General features: G+C 46.6%; 1 protein-coding gene across 3 annotated transcripts in view; it reads left to right on the forward strand.

Moving 5' to 3' along the window:
* The first annotated feature begins 9,882 nt into the window (after positions 1-9,882).
* Positions 9,883-17,555, forward strand: part of RFT1 (RFT1 homolog) — a 40,526-nt gene continuing 32,853 nt past the window's right edge. For 2 of the 3 annotated variants that reach the window (XM_057705995.1, XM_057705996.1), the window contains exons 1-5: positions 9,883-9,994; positions 13,296-13,381; positions 15,099-15,215; positions 16,347-16,536; positions 17,123-17,224. In XM_057705995.1, coding sequence (XP_057561978.1) covers positions 9,932-9,994; positions 13,296-13,381; positions 15,099-15,215; positions 16,347-16,536; positions 17,123-17,224 — 558 coding nt within the window. In that variant the 5' untranslated portion in view covers positions 9,883-9,931. The remainder of the gene's footprint in view (positions 9,995-13,295; positions 13,382-15,098; positions 15,216-16,346; positions 16,537-17,122; positions 17,225-17,555) is intronic. The other variant, XM_057705998.1, reaches the window with a different exon arrangement.

The raw sequence follows: 17,555 nt of genomic DNA on the forward strand, positions 1-17,555 counted from the left end.
TCTCTGATCAGGGATCGAGGCCGGGCCCCCGCATTGGGAGCATGGAGTCTTACCCACTGTGCCGTCAGGGAAGTCCCAAACCCAGAGAATTTTACCTTCTCTCGGGGCCACCACCATTAGTAAGTGACCCGGGGCACCCTCCCCACAAGCACATGTACAGGAACACACACACACTCACTATCACACCTGCTTGTATACACTGACATGCACTTGCTCACATGTGCACACCATATGATACAGGTGAACACTCACACACGTACTCTTACACGTTCTCACCCAGACACACACACATACAGACGCTTACTCACACATTCACAAATACGCTCTGGCATAAACACGTACATGCGGTCACACACGTTTGCACTCCTACATGCTCACACTTGTTTGCACACTGCCATATGCACTCACTCACACTCGCAGACTCACAATGCTTACGTACTCACGCACGTGCTTGCACATGCTCATAGCCTCCGCCTTATACATAAATGCGCTCACACACTCAACCTACATACACACACTCACACAGACACACACATTCACACCCACCCACTCAGATACTCAGGTTTACTATCACACATGCTCAGTTATGCTTAAACTCAGTCACACACACATGTGCACACTCACACACCTGCACACACACCACTTGGCTGTGTAAGCCCAACCCCCACCCATTTGCAGCTTGCCCCTTCAGAACTTCCCAGGCCTGGCCCCGTCTGACGGCTGCTCTCTGCTCTCTCTTTTCCCTCTTGGTTCTATTTATTTTTCTTAGCCGCAATGAGCATATTTGGAGAAGGATCTATTTTCATCCTATCTGAAAACATCCTTCCCCTCAGCCATGAGCTTGGCAGATCAGTGAGAAGGCGCCTGGCCGCCATGGCATGGGCTGGGAGGGCTGAGGTGAAGTCGGGGTGGAGACCAGAGAGCTCCAGAGCCCAGAGCCCAGACAGCTTCCTAGGATGGTCTGGCTGCCCCCGCCGAGGCGGCTGCCTCTGAAATTCTTTTTGCATAACCCTGAACTCAGGGCAGCTCCTCCCCTATACAGGTAGCTGTGGCTGGGCGAGTGTGGCCTGCCTCTTTGCTCCTTTCATATGATATGGGGGTGCTGCTGGCACCTTACCACCTCTCTTTCTAGGAGGCAGTCGAGCATTTGTAGATCATCTCGTCTCTCTCAGTTTTCAGATGACAAAAAAGTAATGTGAGTTATATTTAGTGAACATTTCCTCTGTCCCAACCTGTGCAAACCCCTTTGCACGCATCATTTTATTTCAGCGTCAAAAGCACCTCAAGAGATTGTGTTGTTAGCCTCCCATTTCGCATATGAGAAAACTGAGGTTCACAGACATCAAGGGATATGCCTAAAGCACACAGCAATGTGGGGGAGAGCAAGGTCCTTCTGTCTTCCTATTGCTCAGGCTCCAGCAGCCTCACTGTCCCCAGCACTCACCCTACAGAGCTGCCTGGAGATGACCAGGGACTGCGTGGGGGCCCTGGCTGGGTGGTCATGGATTTAAACTGGGACTCTCTGGGGGTGCTTACCCAGTGGGTGCCTCCTTTCTTGGTGACCTAGGTGGCTGCCACGTATCAATCACACTGGTGTCGGGTGTGGCAAGGAAGCCAATGGGCAAGGCAGGCCCCTGGGAGGGTGCATGGCACAGACAGAGCCTTTGAAACCTGAGGCCCTTGTCCAGTCTGTCCCTCCTCCCCTTTTGGATCAGAGTCCCTTCTATCACACGCATGCTCCACTGTGACAGCCTTGGGAGACAGAGCAGGGCCAGCCTTCATGACCCAGGCAGAGTCCGTGGCTCTGTGTGCCCCTTCCCATCCCAGTAAGTCAGCACACAGTAGGTGCTCAGTAAATGTTAACCAAAATAAAAAGAATTTTTAAATGGCGAAGGATTTGAAGAGACATGTCTCCAAAAAAGATATACAAATAACCAACAAGCACATGAAAACATGCTCAACATCATTACTCATTAGGGAAATGCAAATCAAAACCACAATGAGATATCACTTCACACCCATGAGGATGGCTGTGATCAATAAACGGACAATAATATGTACTGGTGAGGATGTGGAGAAACTGGAACGCTCATACACTGCCACCGGGGATGTAAAATGCTACAGCCACCATGGAAAACAGGTTTACCACAAGACCCAGGTAACACAGGATTACCACAAGACCCCACCAATTCCACTCATAGGTACATAACCAAGAGAACTGAAAACATGTCTATACAAATATCTGTACACAAATGTTCATAGCAGCATTGCTCATAATAACCAAAAAGTGGAAACAACTCAAATGTTCATCAGCTAATGAATGGATAAACAAAATGGGGTATACTCGTAAAATAGTATATTATTCAGCCATAAAAAGAAATGAAGCAATGATATCTGCCATAACATGGATGACTCTACAAAACATTAATGCTAAGTGAAAGACTCCGGGTGCAAAATACCTCATTCCTTTTATAGGAAATGTCCAGAACAGGCAAATCCAAAGAGAAACAAAGTAGATTAGTGGTTGCCAGGAGTTGAGAAGAAGGTGGAAAGGTAAGTGTCTGCTAATGAGTATGTGGTTTCTTTTGGGAGTGATGAAAATGTCCTGGAATTAGATAGTGTGATGGCTGGACAACGCCCTCCAATCATGAATGTACTAACATCCACTGAATTGTACACCTTATTTTTTTATTTTTATTTTTTAATATTATGACGTTCTATTTTATTACGGTTTTTTAAATTTGTATTGAGATATAGTTGATTTACAATTAAATTGTGCACTTTAAAACGGGTGGATTTTATGGTACAGAATTACAAAAATAAGTTTACACATTTTAGAATATTTAAATGAGCCTGGGACTTCCCTGGTGGTCCAGTGGTTAAGACTCCATGCTTCTACTGAAGGGGGCGTGGGTTCCATCCCTGGTTGGGGAACTAAGATCTTGCATGCCATGCAGCATGCCCCAAAAGAAAAAAAAATTAAAAAAAAAATGAGTGTAACAAAAAAAGTCAAAATAATCTCTACGGGGGTGGAGGATGGAGGTCCAAATATTAAATGCTTTTCCAAGGTCACAGGGAGAAATGATGTCAGCCCTGTCAATGAAAATACAATGAAAATAACACTAATAGCGCCTATTTGTTGAGCATTCTCAGTCTACGTGCCTGGCAGTGTGGAAGCCTCTGCACGCATTATCTCATTTAACTCTCACCATAACCCATGTGGCAGGTATTATTATTATCCCCATTTTACAGATGAGGAAACAGAGGCTCGGAGAAATGAAGTGTCTCGCCTAAAAGACATTTGAACTATATCAGTCCACCTCCAAATGGCTGAGGAAAATGATTCTGTGCGACCTATTTTTTAAAAAATTGTTATTGTCTATTTTGGTTTTTACATGGCACTCGTGCCATCAATGCAAAAAAAAAAGACAAGAATGCAAGTTGGTGGTGCTGCTGCCGCTAACAGGCTGTCAGGGCCAGGAAGGGCCTGCCCCGGTTCCCAGCTCCACTCTGGTCCCCAGGCTCGATCCCTGCCTTCTTCAGCGGCAGGTGCTGGCAAGTAGCCTTCAAGAAATCGGGCCAGGAGAGCCTGGGGGCAACTCTCCATGCTGGGTTTGTTGTTCCAAAGCACAGGAAACACACCGTGTGCTCAGGCTAGGGGCCTCCACTGGCTCTGACCCAAATTCTTTGGGGCTTTGGATAAACAAAGGCTGCCCCATTTTACCTGTGTGTGACATTTCTACGTGTGTAGCCCTGGGTCCCAAGAGCCAGGCCCCAAGGACATCCCCTTCCTACCTAGCATGTGAGAAGCCCTGGATGTCTGTGCCAGGTCCCGGCTAGGGGCAGGAGCATGCCAGGGGTGTTTCCTCCCTGGGAGCTTTGTGAATTGCTGAGAAGCAGCTTGCAGAAAATGGTAAAGGGAGACCTTTGAGATCTGACAGTCTGAGCTCAATCTCAGCTCTGCTACCTATTGGCTGGGTAATCTTGAGTCAGTCACTTTACTTTTCTAAGCCTCAGTTTCTTCATCTGTAAAATGTGGATAATAACACTCAGAAGAATATTATATAACAATTATAAACCCACCAAGATTATAAGATTGATGAGAGGATTAATTGAGGTGATGCATGGCCTGACTCTACAATATTAACCATTTTTACACTTATGGGGGCCATGGACCCAGGATCAGAAAGTCCAAAGGCTAACTCCCCAAGGCAGCATACATATGTGTATACCTGTGTGCACACACACATTCGTGTCCCCACATGTTCACTGGCTGCGTGCACTGCACATGATCTTGCATTTGCATTGTCACATCTGTGCTCACACATAAACTCACAAGCATGTACGCCTTCATATGGCAAACAGACCTGCACACACGTATAAATGCACATTCACCTCCCCCCATGCATGTGAACACACATGCCTGAATTTGTATTCATTCACACACGCATGTCCACACCCATGAACTTGCTGTTCTCAGGGCTCCCAACCCGGCACTGGCCACAGACCAGTGGGGGAAGACCTCCCATGCCCTAGGGCAGTCAAAGCCCCTTCCTAGGTCCTCCAATGGGCTCGGCAAGTTTCCTCCTCTGTGTTCTCTCTGCCTGCGTGTCCCTCTTTCTGACCAAGCCCTCTTGCCCTTCAAGGTGCAGCTCAAAAACAGACCCTGCAGGAAAGCTTCCCTGATGCCCCAGCCAGAGAGCTTTGACCCCCATCCTGAGCGTCCCTTGCCTATTTTTTCCACCTCAGCCTGCCCAATATCACAGTCGTGTTCTCTCCAAGTGGGACCCTGAGCTCTGAGAGGGCAGCGATTGTGGCTTGATCACCCTTATGCTCCCTTCCAATGCCCAGCACAGGGTGGTGGCTCTAGAATAGACATTGTGCTGAAATGAACCAGGCTGATGAGTACAAGTCGCAGTTTACTCTCTTATCTCTGCACAAATCAAAGCCCACAGGAGCTAGCAAAGCCCTGTGGCTGCTCACCCCCATTCCTGGTCAGACCCTGGGACCCAGGGGCTGCACTGTGCACCCTTCCTGGTACAAAATTTCCCCAAGGCCCTTACACAGGCACCGCCTCCAGTCCCTGCTGCTCTGACCGCTGAACCGTGGCCCAATCCTGGGAGCAAGACCCCTTGTGGGTTGGACGGGCCTGGGGGCAGATCTCAGGACTCAATTTGTTTGCTTTAAGCAGACAGAATTTTCCAGCCCACCAAAGAAGGTAGATTTTCCAAGGTGCCTGAAGATCTGCCCTCAGGCTATGCTTCTCAGAGCTTGGTCCACTGTATCAGAACCACCCAGAGTGCAGGTTAATGCATATTCCTAGGCCCACCCCAGCCTTCCTGAATCAGAACTGCTGAAGTGGAGCCAAAAAAATCAGCACTAACAATAAACAATGTGGTTTAGTCCTGGTTAAAGGTCTGAGAGTCACACCACCTAGTGCAAATTCTGGCACCACCATTTACTACCCTTTAGGCAAGTCCCTTAACCCCACTGAGCCTAGCCTTCTGCTCTGTAAAATGGGGATGATAACGGTGCCTACATTGTAGGGCTGCTGTGGGAGTAAAATGAGATCATGAAAGTGAAGTGCACAGCACAGCACCTACACGGGCTCAGCCAATGTGGACTATTAGTAGCACAGCCGAATTCTCATCCTCAGGGACTTCTGAGTGAGGGGCAGAGTCTTGAGTTTCTCTTGCAGGGAGGGCCCTGTGGAGGTCCTCTGGGCAGCAGGAAGCCTTGGCAGGGCAGGGCTAGTGGCTGTGTATGGGACCATGCCCAGCTCTCCTGCCTCCACCCAGCTGAGGTCCAAGGCCCTGCTTGCCATTTCTTCCATCCAGCCACCTCCCTCCCTGCCCCAGGAGTCTAATTGGCTTGGTGACAGCCCTGGCACTCCCTCCAGCTTTGTAATAAAATAGCTAACTCGGGTCAGCTTTCCCTGGCAGGGAGGCTACCTGGCACGGAGAGCAGGAGGGAGGGGGGAAGCCTGGGGAAACAGCTCCTTCAACGACCACCAGTTATAGTTTACTGTTCTCCCAGGGGTCACTTGCTCCCCAAACCACGTGACCCCCAGGAAGGAACTCTTCTTATCATCATTACCATCATTAATCATTTCATATCTTGCCATGGACTAATAAACCTCTTTGATCCTTAAAATTTTTTTAAACTGAATTGAAAAATTCACTTACGTATGCATTCATTCATTCAATATTGAAATATCCACTGCATGTCAGGCATTAGGGCTCAATGATGATCACCAGGATTGGCAAACTTTTTCTTTAAAAGGCCAGATAGTAAATATTTTCAGTCCAAACTACTCTGCTGTTGTGTTAAGACAGTAGCTATAAGACAATAAGTAAACAAATGGGTGGATGTGGTTGTGTTCCAGTGAAACTTTATTTGTAGGGAGGGGCAAGATAGGGGTGGAGATTAAGAGGTACAAACTACTATGTATAAAATAAATAAGTTACAAGGATATAGTAGAAAACAGGGAATATAGCCAATATTTTATAATAATTGTAAGTGGAATATAACCTTTAAAAATTGTGAGTCATGGGACTTCCCTGGTGGGCCAGTGATTAAGACCAGGTGATTCTACTGCAGGGGGCACAGGTTCGATCACTGGTCCTGCATGCCACATCGTCAAAAAAAAAAAATCACTATGTTGTACACCTGAAACTTACACAATATTGTACATCAACTATACCTCAATTTTATTTTATTTTTATTTTATTATTTATTTATTGTTGTTGCACTGTGTCTTAGTTGTGGCAGGCTGGCTTCTTAGTTGCAGCATGCAAATTCTTAGTTGTGGCATGCATGTGGGATCTAGTTCCTTGACCAGGGATTGAACCTGGACCCCCTGCATTGGGAGCGTGGAGTCTTAACCATTGTGCCACCAGGGAAGCCCCTATAACTCAATTTTTAAAAATAATTTGAAAATACTGTGGCAATGTACAACATGATCCCAATTTTCTAATTAAAAAAACCTATTTGTGGACACTGAAATTTGAATTTCATGCAATTATCATGCGTCATGAAATAGCCTTCTTTTGATTTTTTTCCCAACCATTTAAAACTATAAAAATTATCCTAAGCTTGCAGGTGGTATAAAACATGCAATAGCCAGTGGGTCACAGCTCACCAGCCCTGTGCTTAGCCCTCCACAAAAAGACCACGGAGTGTGCCACGCCCGGTTGGTGCCAATGCCTCTAACAGAGGCGAGGTCTTTGGGGAGGCTCAGCGCAGAGGAGGGGGGATGACTTCAAGCCCACTGCCGCTCAACCTCTGCAGCTCTCCCAGTGTCCTCATCTGTAATACCTCCCTCATGAGTTGTTGAGAGGATGAAGGGGTTAGTACATGCGGGTACCACGCTCACGTGAGCACCTGACCTGGAGTCAGTGGTCGGTGCTTGCTGACTCTCAGTACAGTTCCTTCTCTCCCACACACGCCTGCACCCAGCATGGCTCTAGGCACGAAGTGTCTGCTCATTCTCTCCTTGCTAAATCCTACCCTCGAGAATGAGAGAAAAGGACCCCTGACTTCCTGTCCAGGAGCCCCTTGGAGTCTGTACCCTGGACTCCTGGGAGGCTTTGCACCTTGGACTTAGCTTGGAGCATTTTCCCTTTGGCTTCTTTGACCCCAATGAAATGATCCCCTAGTCACTCCCAGCCCAACGCACCTGAATGCCTAGGGTTAGAGTATGTTGACATGAAGAGCTCTTCACTGGTTGTGCTCCAAGGAGCAGCTGTGGAGGAGGCAACTTCTTGGTTGGGGATAAAGGAAACCAGAACCTACCTCACCTGCCACCCCATGGTCCATGAGGGTGGGCAGGCGGCCCAGGTCAAGGCCTTGGGCATCTCAGCCCATAGGCCAAATTCCTCAACCCTCTAGCATTTTGCTTTCCTCTCCAAATGGATGCCTAATTTGCTCTGCCTTCCAGAACAGCACCCCTTTCTCCCCTTCTAAGAGCCTCTATTACCTTATTTCATTCTTTCATAGCACTTACCACTATGTGAAATTTTATTATTTGTTTACTAGGGTTATTTTTTCCCCCAGTCTTCCTCCCACTAGAATTTAAGCTCCTGAAGGGCCAGACTTTTGTCTACTTTAATCCTTACAATGGCCATCACAGGACAGATAACATCCCCTATTTAATAGCTGAGCATAGTGAAGTCACCTGGTTAGTGAGTACTAGAATGAGGATTCAGGGCCAGGTCTGTCTGAAAGTCAAAAGCTTACATTCTGAGCCTCCACCATAAGACAGAGCTTGATTAATCTGGCAAGATGGGGGTGAGGGGAGTACATAGGCCTTGAGCCCCATAGACTGTTTTCAGCAGTAGCAGCATCAGTATAACAGGTCAGGAAGCATTTACGGGTGTCCTAGAAACTTTCTCTGCCACAGTGCAGGAGGCAAAGCCAAGTGGGCTTCATTCCTGCCTCCTTGGAGCTCATGGGATGTTTGGACAGAGACATATTCTAGCCTCTTCACTGCAAAGCAGACTGTGCTAAGAGCGATAAAGGGTTACAAAGTGCTTTACAGGTGCTGTCTTAATCTGCTTAGGCTGCTGTAATAGAATACCACAGACTGGGTGGCTTAGACAACAGGAATTTATTTCTTGCAGTTCTGAAGGCTGGGAAGTCCAAGACAAAGTGCTGGCCGATTCAGTTCTTGGTGAGAGCCCTCGTCCTGGTTTGCAGCCAGCTGCCTTCTTGCTGTGTCCTCACATGGCAGAGAGAGTTCATCTCTCTCATCTCTTCTTGTAAGGTCACTAACCTCATTCATGAGGGCTCCACTCTCATGACCTAATTACTTCCCAAAGGCCCCACATTGTAAATTAGGGCTTCAACATATGCATCTGGGGAGGACACAAACATTCAGTCCATAGCAGGTGCCGCTGTACTCACCGAAGTCAGAACACTGGGGCCTGGGAGGGTAGGCAGTGCCATCAAGGAAGGCACTTTGGCGGCAGAGCGAAGGCCAGTTAGGGCCTGTCTGAGGAACTGTAAGGGATCCAAATGGAGAGAGCCTAGAATGTGTTGGGAAAGGGGAGAGATAGTGTGAAAGGTGGTTGAAAGATAGGTTGGGGTCAAATCACTGAGGGCCTAGAAGAGATAGATGGGGCTTCCTATGGCCTGCATAGCAGATAACAGGAGCATGGATAGAACAGCATCTCATCGTGTTGGGCACTTCTCATTTTATGAAGCACTTCCCTACCACTGTTCTGCTCTATCCTCACAATTAGTAGCATGCAGGCAAGAGAGGCAAGTTTAGGATCAGGAGCCTAGGGTCTGCTCCACCCACGTACAAGTTGTGTATATAGGAACAAGTCACGTCACATCTCCAAGTCTCACCTCACTCATCTCTGACAACAGGGCCCAATTTTCAGCGCTGGAGAAACGATTACACAAAACCATACATGCGAAGATGCTGTATTTAACTTCTGGTCTTCAGTTCTTTCGTTGTAAAATTGGGACAACCCTATGCAGTCTGATTCAGGGGACCGTGGCCACGATTTTGTAAGCGAAGGCCAAACGGCAAAAATCTCATTACGGAGGCCCTTGAATCGTTTGTTCCTTTAGGCACATGAGGCCAGGGAAGTTAGTGTTTCTTAGTTGGTGGGCTGAGAGCCTCAGAGAAGGGGCTTGACTACTTTAACAGCGTCTCTCACTATGGTCACAGTATTTAACTTACTTGGAGCAGGGATGGTTAGGGACAGAACCCACACGTCACCACAAACCCGAGAGGTGATGAGGCGCACCTACGCCGACGCAGCCGAACCCCGCCCACTTAAAGGGCCAGACCTTCCCGTGCTCCGCCTCCGCCGTGCGAAAACCGCCAATCAGCGAGCGAGCCGCTTCGTGACGCTATCTTCCAGCGACTAAGCCGGCTGTCCGCAGAGATTCCTGCTGACGGAGCCCGGGCGCTCAGGCTATGGGTAGCCGGGAGGTGCTGGGCCAGGCGGCTCGGCTGGCCTCCTCCGGTCTTCTCCTGCAGGTACTCTGCCGGGCCGGCCCTAGCCCGTCCCGCAGCCGGGATTCACGGGGAGGTGGCTCTGGGGCCCTTGAGAGCCCATCTCGGGGCAGACCCAGCCCTGGCGTGGACCCCGCTACTACCGAGGGGTTCCGCGAGTGGCGGCGGCCGAGAGGGGACACCTGAGTCCGTAGCTGGGAGTCTGCGTGCACAATCCTGGCTAGGAGACTGCAAACAAACCACTTTCCTTTTGAATATTATATTTCCCATATGGCAGCAGGGGAGAGATCAGGTGGCAGGGCTGCCTCTGGTGCGCTAGAATCTCATTTTTTTTGTTGTTGTTGTTTCTTTTGTTTAAAGGCAAGGGTTTATTTTTTCCCATGTGCCCCTCCTTACCCTCAAACACTTTTTTTTCAAACTCTGACTCCCACTGAGTTCAGAGAGACAATATGGCATAGGTAAGAACAGGGACCTGGGCTCAGACAAGCCTGCGTTGGAATCTTGGTTCTACCGTGTGCTTGCTGCATGACCAGGGCAAGTGACTTCACCTGCTAAGCCTCAGCTTCTCCTCAGAAAATGGGGGTAAAAAAGTACTTAGCTCATAAGGTTGCTGTGAGGCTAGGTTGGGGTTATTCAGATAATTGCACTTAACAGTAGTATGCTCTGGCTCTTAGTATGCACTTAGTACATGTTGGCTGCCTCTTCCTTTGGGCAGTGTGACCTTGGACAAGTCCTGTGCCCTTCCTGGCCCTAATTTTCATCATCTGTCGGATATGGTGCATACCGTTTGGTCCTAATGGTATTGTAAAGATTCTTCTAACCCTAGAACCTGGTCAATCTAAGTCTTGTGGCTAGTTTCTCTGTCTCACTCTTGACCTGTTCAGCCCTTCCTCACAAAAGTCCTGAACCTACCCTCCCCGTCGTTTTAGAGAGGCAGCATTTCACATAGAGGTTAGGAGAAAACCAGGCAGACTCAAGTTTGGGCCTTGTCACTTGCTAGATACCTGTCCTTGGGGAAAAACTCTTGAATTCTCCAATCATCAGTTTCCTCATCTTAAATGAGAACAATAATGCAACCTCATAATGTCATTAGGGAGATTAGATGAAATGCCTAAGTGCCTAGCATATTATAAGTACTCAATAAATGTTAGCTAGTTTTATTACGGTAACATGAATTTTTAAAATGGTCATTGTAGGGATGAAATGAGACAACCTACATGAGGCATGTTAGAAGAATTCCTTGCACAAGATGTGCACTTAATAAACATTAACTATTCATCTAACCATAAATTAGGTGAACCCTAAGTTACACTAGTTGTGTTTTTTTTCTATTTCACAATGTTAATAAGTGTTTGAATTCAGTGCTTTATCCACAATGTTGATTGTTCAACCTTTGCTGATACCTTACTACTGAGATTGGCTTCATTGAAAGAATACAAGTCATAGCAGAAAACACACTAGGCTGGGAGTTGGGTGGCCTTACCCAAGCTGGGTCATTTGCTTGCCATGTGGGCAAATCCCTTTGCTCCAAGTCTTACTTGCTTCCTGTGCATTTACCTGGTTTCTTTTAGGGGTCAGGTAATTAACAGATGTGAAAGGGCTTTTTCGGTAAACCGTCAAGTCCTTTACAAAGTTAAATGAAGACTGTTGGTAATAAGGGCCACTGTATGGCGCAAACACTGGTGAGTGTGAGCACCCTCACAGCTTCATTAGCTCAAACCTCTATTCAGACCAATTAGGAGCTACGGACATAGTCTGAGACATTAAGTTTCTTAGGCAATGATAACTTTGAAGTTAACATAAATGTGTGTGTGTGGTTTTTTATTCAATAGCCATAATCTTTAGGTTTCTTGGAGTGTTTTAATTACATTGTGTCCTGAAAGAATTTGAGAGCTTATTCTCTATTTTAACTCTGAGCCAGCCATAGTGAAAGTATTCATGCCTTTCATTTGTATGCATTTTTCAAAAATGCTTTCACTTCTACTATGTTTTTTGATCCTTGTTATAAACTCTATGGGCTAGGTAGCCTCAGTTGACAGGGATGAAAATTGAGGCTTACAGAAATTAGAAGACGAAGGGTTTAGCTAAATGGTGAGTTGAGACTCTCAGCCGAGTGCTTTTTCTGTTAAGAGCTGCATGAATTGGTTTCAAATCTCTAAAATTGAATACAGAATTTGGTGTCTATATATGTACCTGCATGTTTCTAAGGAGAGGCTAGGCTACCAAGCTTTCATCAGACTTCCAAAAGGTCACCTTTGACTCCATAAAGATTAACATTGTGATATCTTGGCTTTGGAGACCTTGCTGCTCTGTGACACTTCAGGGACAGTGTTAGACTGCAGTCTCCCTTTTTGGTCATACCTTTCTCCGGAGATTTTCAGACTACTGTGGTCCATTGGCATACTTTGAATTTTCCGGACTGCAACTGTTCCCATGTAACTCTAAGAGTCCTTGACACAGAAGTGATCTGTCATTTGTTCTTGAGTGCCCTTGAGTTACACCTGTGGTGCTGCCAGGATGCAGAGGGGGCGTCACTTAGTGAGTGAGGCTTGCACCCCAGCCATCATCCCCATTTGGTAACCTCATTTAATTGCAACCTGTTTTTCTCTGTCTCATGGGAAGAATTCTTTGGGTGGTTTTCTTGAATTGACAGGTTTGGAAGTCTCAGGATATATCCTTTTCGAAAAGCGATAGTTAGACTCTGTTTTCCTTTCCCCTCTATTTAATATTATCTTATTGCAGTTGTTTGAAAGGTATTTCAGTTCCTCTTTGGAAAGTGGCAAATATTCAGTAAATAAACATAGCCTTTTCTGTTTTCTAATTGAGAAACTGAAGTTCAAAGAGATTAAATATCATTGTCGGATCCTTATGTATTACTAGGCAAAGAAGGAGAAATTAGATTCCATGAATTCTGGTAAATCTGCTATATCCTGCAGGCTCCCACTTGCTAAGTGCATGCTCTTTCTAAACGGGCTGGAGGAAAGGCCAGTGTGAAGCACTAACTAGAATTTCCTTTCTGTTTCCTGGAGGGCCTGACTTTGAACCTGAAGAAATTCCGTGGATCTTTCAGGGCCTCCCTCTTCTCATCAGTAAGTTAGGGAGACTTCCAGGCGCCTTCTTGGGTTCTTTGACCATTGCACGAGAGCGCCAAGAGACCCCAAGGAGTGAGATTTCGGAAGCAATACAGACAGGTTGAGCATTTTAGAATCTGGCAAATCTGCTGTATGTTGTTACATTAAGAAGAGAAGCCATCTTGTGTTCCTTTCAGCAGAGTAAACCTTCCCAATATAATTTATTCTTATGTATTTTTCTTCTTTTTCTGTAGGTGTTGTTTCGATTGATCACCTTTGTCTTGAATGCATTTGTTCTTCGCTTCCTGTCAAAGGAAATCGTTGGCATAGTGAATGTCAGGTAGGAAGGGGTGTAGCCTGGCATTGTCCACAGCTCGCATCCCTAGTTGAGTTTTCTTCGAACTCTGTACCTGTGTGTCACCTTTGGATTTTAGAAGCATGGACCTTTACCAGAAGCAGAGTGCTTCAGCAGTGGGCTGAAGAGGAGCGTGCTGGGATGGGGGGATGAGCGGGCAAGGTTGCTTTTAATGGACCCATGGTGTGTTTTCCATTAACAGCCTCCAAATGCACATTTCTCTGCCAGCTCTTCCGCTGTGCCTGCTCTTAGAACCCAGGAGAGGAGTGGGAGTAATTCACTGCAAACTCCAACTTAGGTATAATCCTGTGTTCATGTCCTGCTGACAGCAAAGGAAGCAGGAATTCTGCAGATCGTGAGGATGTGCTTCGTAATTGCAGGGCTGGAACAGCCACCTTCCTTCCCTCCTCAGTGAATTTTATAATTGGAAAGTGGCAGTGGGATGAGAGCTGAGTCCTTGTCATTAGTTCCTTGGAGGCTCTTAGAAAGCCGACTTGCTTTTTGTCTTTTAGACTCTGTTTCTTCTACTCTCCTCCTGTCTGTTCAAGGACACCCACACATATTCTGTCTTCACAAATGACACAAAACTATGTGAAGTGATGTGAGTGCTCAGGATAGCTCAGCTTCTCAGGTGTGTCTTCGTGTCCTGGTAAACAAGACATTATGTTCCCGACAGCATTTCACATCTAATATTTACCGAATATGTGCTCTTGGCTCTGTCCTTGGAGCTTAGTGAAAGGTCTCAAACTTCAATGGGCAAAGGAATCATCTGGGGAGCTTTGCACTAGGTAGGGCTGAGGAGGTGGCCGGGCATCTGCATTTTGACAAGCTTTTCAGGTGACTTTGAAATAGGGACCGTACTTTGAGAAATGCTCTTCTAAAGGCGGGAAGGAAGAGGGCCAAGGCCTCTTAGGTACTTAGACTTTAAAGCAGTTTGGGCCTCTTCCCAGATTGGCAGATACCTGCATTGACAGCCCTTGTCTGGCCTTCCTACCTGCTTAAGGTATGTTTCAGTCTCACTGGAACAGAAGCACTGGGTTGCAGGATGGTCCTTGGACAACCTCAGGTACCTTAGCCGTGAGCCATCCTCACTCTGTCTTCATCCAGGCCACTGCCTGTTGAGGAAGGGGAACCGTAGCTACTCTTTGCTACGGTGCAGGAGGGTCCACCTAGGTGCTGCCCACCAGGAGGAACATGGGCAAGCCTTGCCCATTTGGGTTGCAGCAGCCCCAGTAGTGGCTGCCACCCTCGTTGCCTGTGTTGAGATTCTCCACTCAACAGAGCCTCAGCTTCTTTCACAGGGGTCATTAGGTCACCAGTCTCAGGGTGACCAAGAGGCCCTCTTGCTGTGTGGGGTCATATCTTGTCCTTTTTTCCTCTTTATGGTCAGAGCCACACCTCTGTATAGGCACAAAGGCTGCAGGCTTTGGGGGCCACTGCGGCCGTTTCTGTCTTAGGCATCATAGCTCTGTAGGCACACGCTCATATGTCCCTTGTTTGGTTCCTAACTCTGTTATTCTATGGATCAGATAAGCTGGGGAAGGGGCCTTCTGTAAGACACTGTTGCCCTGCCCCTCCACCCCTCATCACCACCAGTGATTTATGACCAAGACTCTTCCTCCTCCCGGTTGCTGGCAAAGTCCCAGAAGTTGTCTCTATGAAAAAACTAGACATCATATTGATTTCTGCTTTTCCTTTACAGGCTAACACTGCTTTACTCGACCACCATCTTCCTGGCCAGAGAGGCTTTCCGCAGAGCATGTCTGAGTGGGGGCGCCCAGCGGGACTGGAGCCAGACCCTCAACCTCCTGTGGCTAACGTGAGTTGTGGTTTGGTCGGAGACGGTGTCAGGGAGGCAAGTGTGATAAGTGTGAGAAATTAAACAGCAACACTTGCCTAAAGCTGAATAGTCTTTAGCTTGGATTTTGCAGTAAGCTTCTGGGCCCTTGGTGTGGGACAGGAAGAGGAGAATGTCTGTGTGGAGGAGTTATTCCCTGGCTGTTTTCTCTCTGGATGGCCAGGAGCTGGAAGGAGGCTCCGGGTGGGGCTTTCTGTGCCACGTTTCTAACCCCATTTCTACCCTCGTTGCAGGCTGTTTCTGTGGTTTTGATTCCCACTAGGCCTGTGCCTTCTTTTTTATGCCTAACCTTTTTCCCTTAGAGTGTTTTCTGTGCTTTTAACAGCCACTTATTATTTTTTGAAAGGCTTTTAAGGGTTTCTTTGTATCTTTCCTTAATTTTGTTATGTTGTTTTCAGTTCTGAGCCTTTTAGAATATCCTTGAGGACCGAGTACATCAGCTAAAAATTGTAATGGCTTTTCTGCAGTTCGATCCCTGCCAGGAGGGCTGGTAATTAAAATGGTTTCCCAGTCCTGCCCTTGCATAACTCCTTATTACTTCATGGAAATGACTGTCGTAAGGGCTGGTAGGTGTTTATTTTATTAGAGAATGGCTGTTAGCCACCCAGTCACATTGAAGTGCTCTCTGGTCACACCTGAAGGGATACTGTGCACTGGACTACCAGTTATTTGAGGTACCAGGACCAGCTGTGTACTGTCCTTCAGTCATTCAAAGTGCAAAGCAGGCACTTCTGGAAGTTTTACTTATGAGTCAGTGTAACACAGAGGATAGGAGTTCAGGCTTTGGAGTTAGATCAGGGTTGGGTCCTGCTTCTACCCTTGACTAGCTGTTGATGACCTTGGCCACATTACGCAATGCTTGTCAGCCTTAGTTTCCTCATCTTTTCAATGGGGGTCGTGACGGAGTGTCACTGTGAGGAGTCAGAGAGAGAAAGGGGGCGAACCGCACGCCTGGAGTGTGGTCAGTGTGTGGATAAGTGCTAGCTATTTTTATTGTGAATAGATTTCTTTTCTCTTCAGTGTTACTATTTTAATATATATTTATTTTTATTTTTATATTTAGTATATGGAGACATTTTTTCCCTTTTCTAGAGTCCCTTTGGGTGTGTTTTGGTCCTTGTTCCTGGGCTGGGTCTGGCTGCAGTTGCTCCAAGTGCCTGATCCTGACGTCATCCCCCACTATGGAACTGGAGTGGTATTGTTTGGGTTCTCAGCAGTGGTGGAGCTTCTGGGAGAGCCCTTCTGGGTCTTGGCACAAGCACACATGTTTGTCAAGCTTAAGGTCAGTGTGCCTTCTGCTGTGAATGAGAACCGAGAAGAATAGGAGAAAGAGTGGTTTTTAAAAAATGCTTTTATAGGAGAGAATGGTCTTTTCAGATTTGCATGTAAAAAAGATATTTGGAAAAAGGTAACATGATCAGTTCAGTCCATTTACTTGAGATTTGTCCGATGAGCTTGGTTGAAGTTTACCTCTGCTACACTATTAATGAAGAACAGGTTTGCTAACAGGGAAGTTATTAGTTTAAATAAGACTTTAAGAGGACCATAAAGGTTTTTCAGATTTTTCTAGTGATTCTATTTAGTTGTATACAAATATTAACGTTTCATCTTTTAAAATATATTATTTGATACATACAAAAGAGTATAGTATATAGCATATAAGTAAATCTTAAAGCATGATAATATACTGAAGATCCATGAAGAACCTACCACCCAACCCAAGAAGTAGAACATTATTAATACTGTGTCCAGCTATATGCCCCACCCCTGCCACCAGGGTAACCACTATCCCAGCTTTTCTGGGATTCCTTTGCATCTTTAGTTTTTAATAATGTTTGTAAAGTGTACCCTTTACCATGGGTTTGCAGGTGATTGCTGAGAGCCTGTCAGTAATCCTCAAGAGCATCCTGACAGCTTTTCTCGTGCTGTGGTTGCCTCACTGGGGACTGTACATTTTCTCTTTGGCCCAGGTAAGAGTTATGACTTTAAACTTTTGTATTATCTCTGTTTCTCCATCTGTTTTTTACTTCTTGTTCCTGTTACTATGTGATTTACATTTGCAGTATTCATGCATGTGGAGAAGGCTGGAAGCTCGAGAAAGATGGTCTTGGCATGGCTTCTCTGGCTGCCACGTCCATCCTGCTATGTATATAGACACCACTCGTGTTTGCGGGGACCTGGTGAGGGCCACATCCAGCCTTGTTGTCAGACATAAAAACTCCTTTAGACATTCTATGGGCAAGAATCCATATCAAACTGATCTTTGATTGTCTGACAATCCTGTGAAGGAGAGAAAAACCA

Source organism: Hippopotamus amphibius, chromosome 13 (assembly GCF_030028045.1).
Source record: "Hippopotamus amphibius kiboko isolate mHipAmp2 chromosome 13, mHipAmp2.hap2, whole genome shotgun sequence".
Classification (NCBI taxonomy): Eukaryota; Metazoa; Chordata; class Mammalia; order Artiodactyla; family Hippopotamidae; genus Hippopotamus; species Hippopotamus amphibius.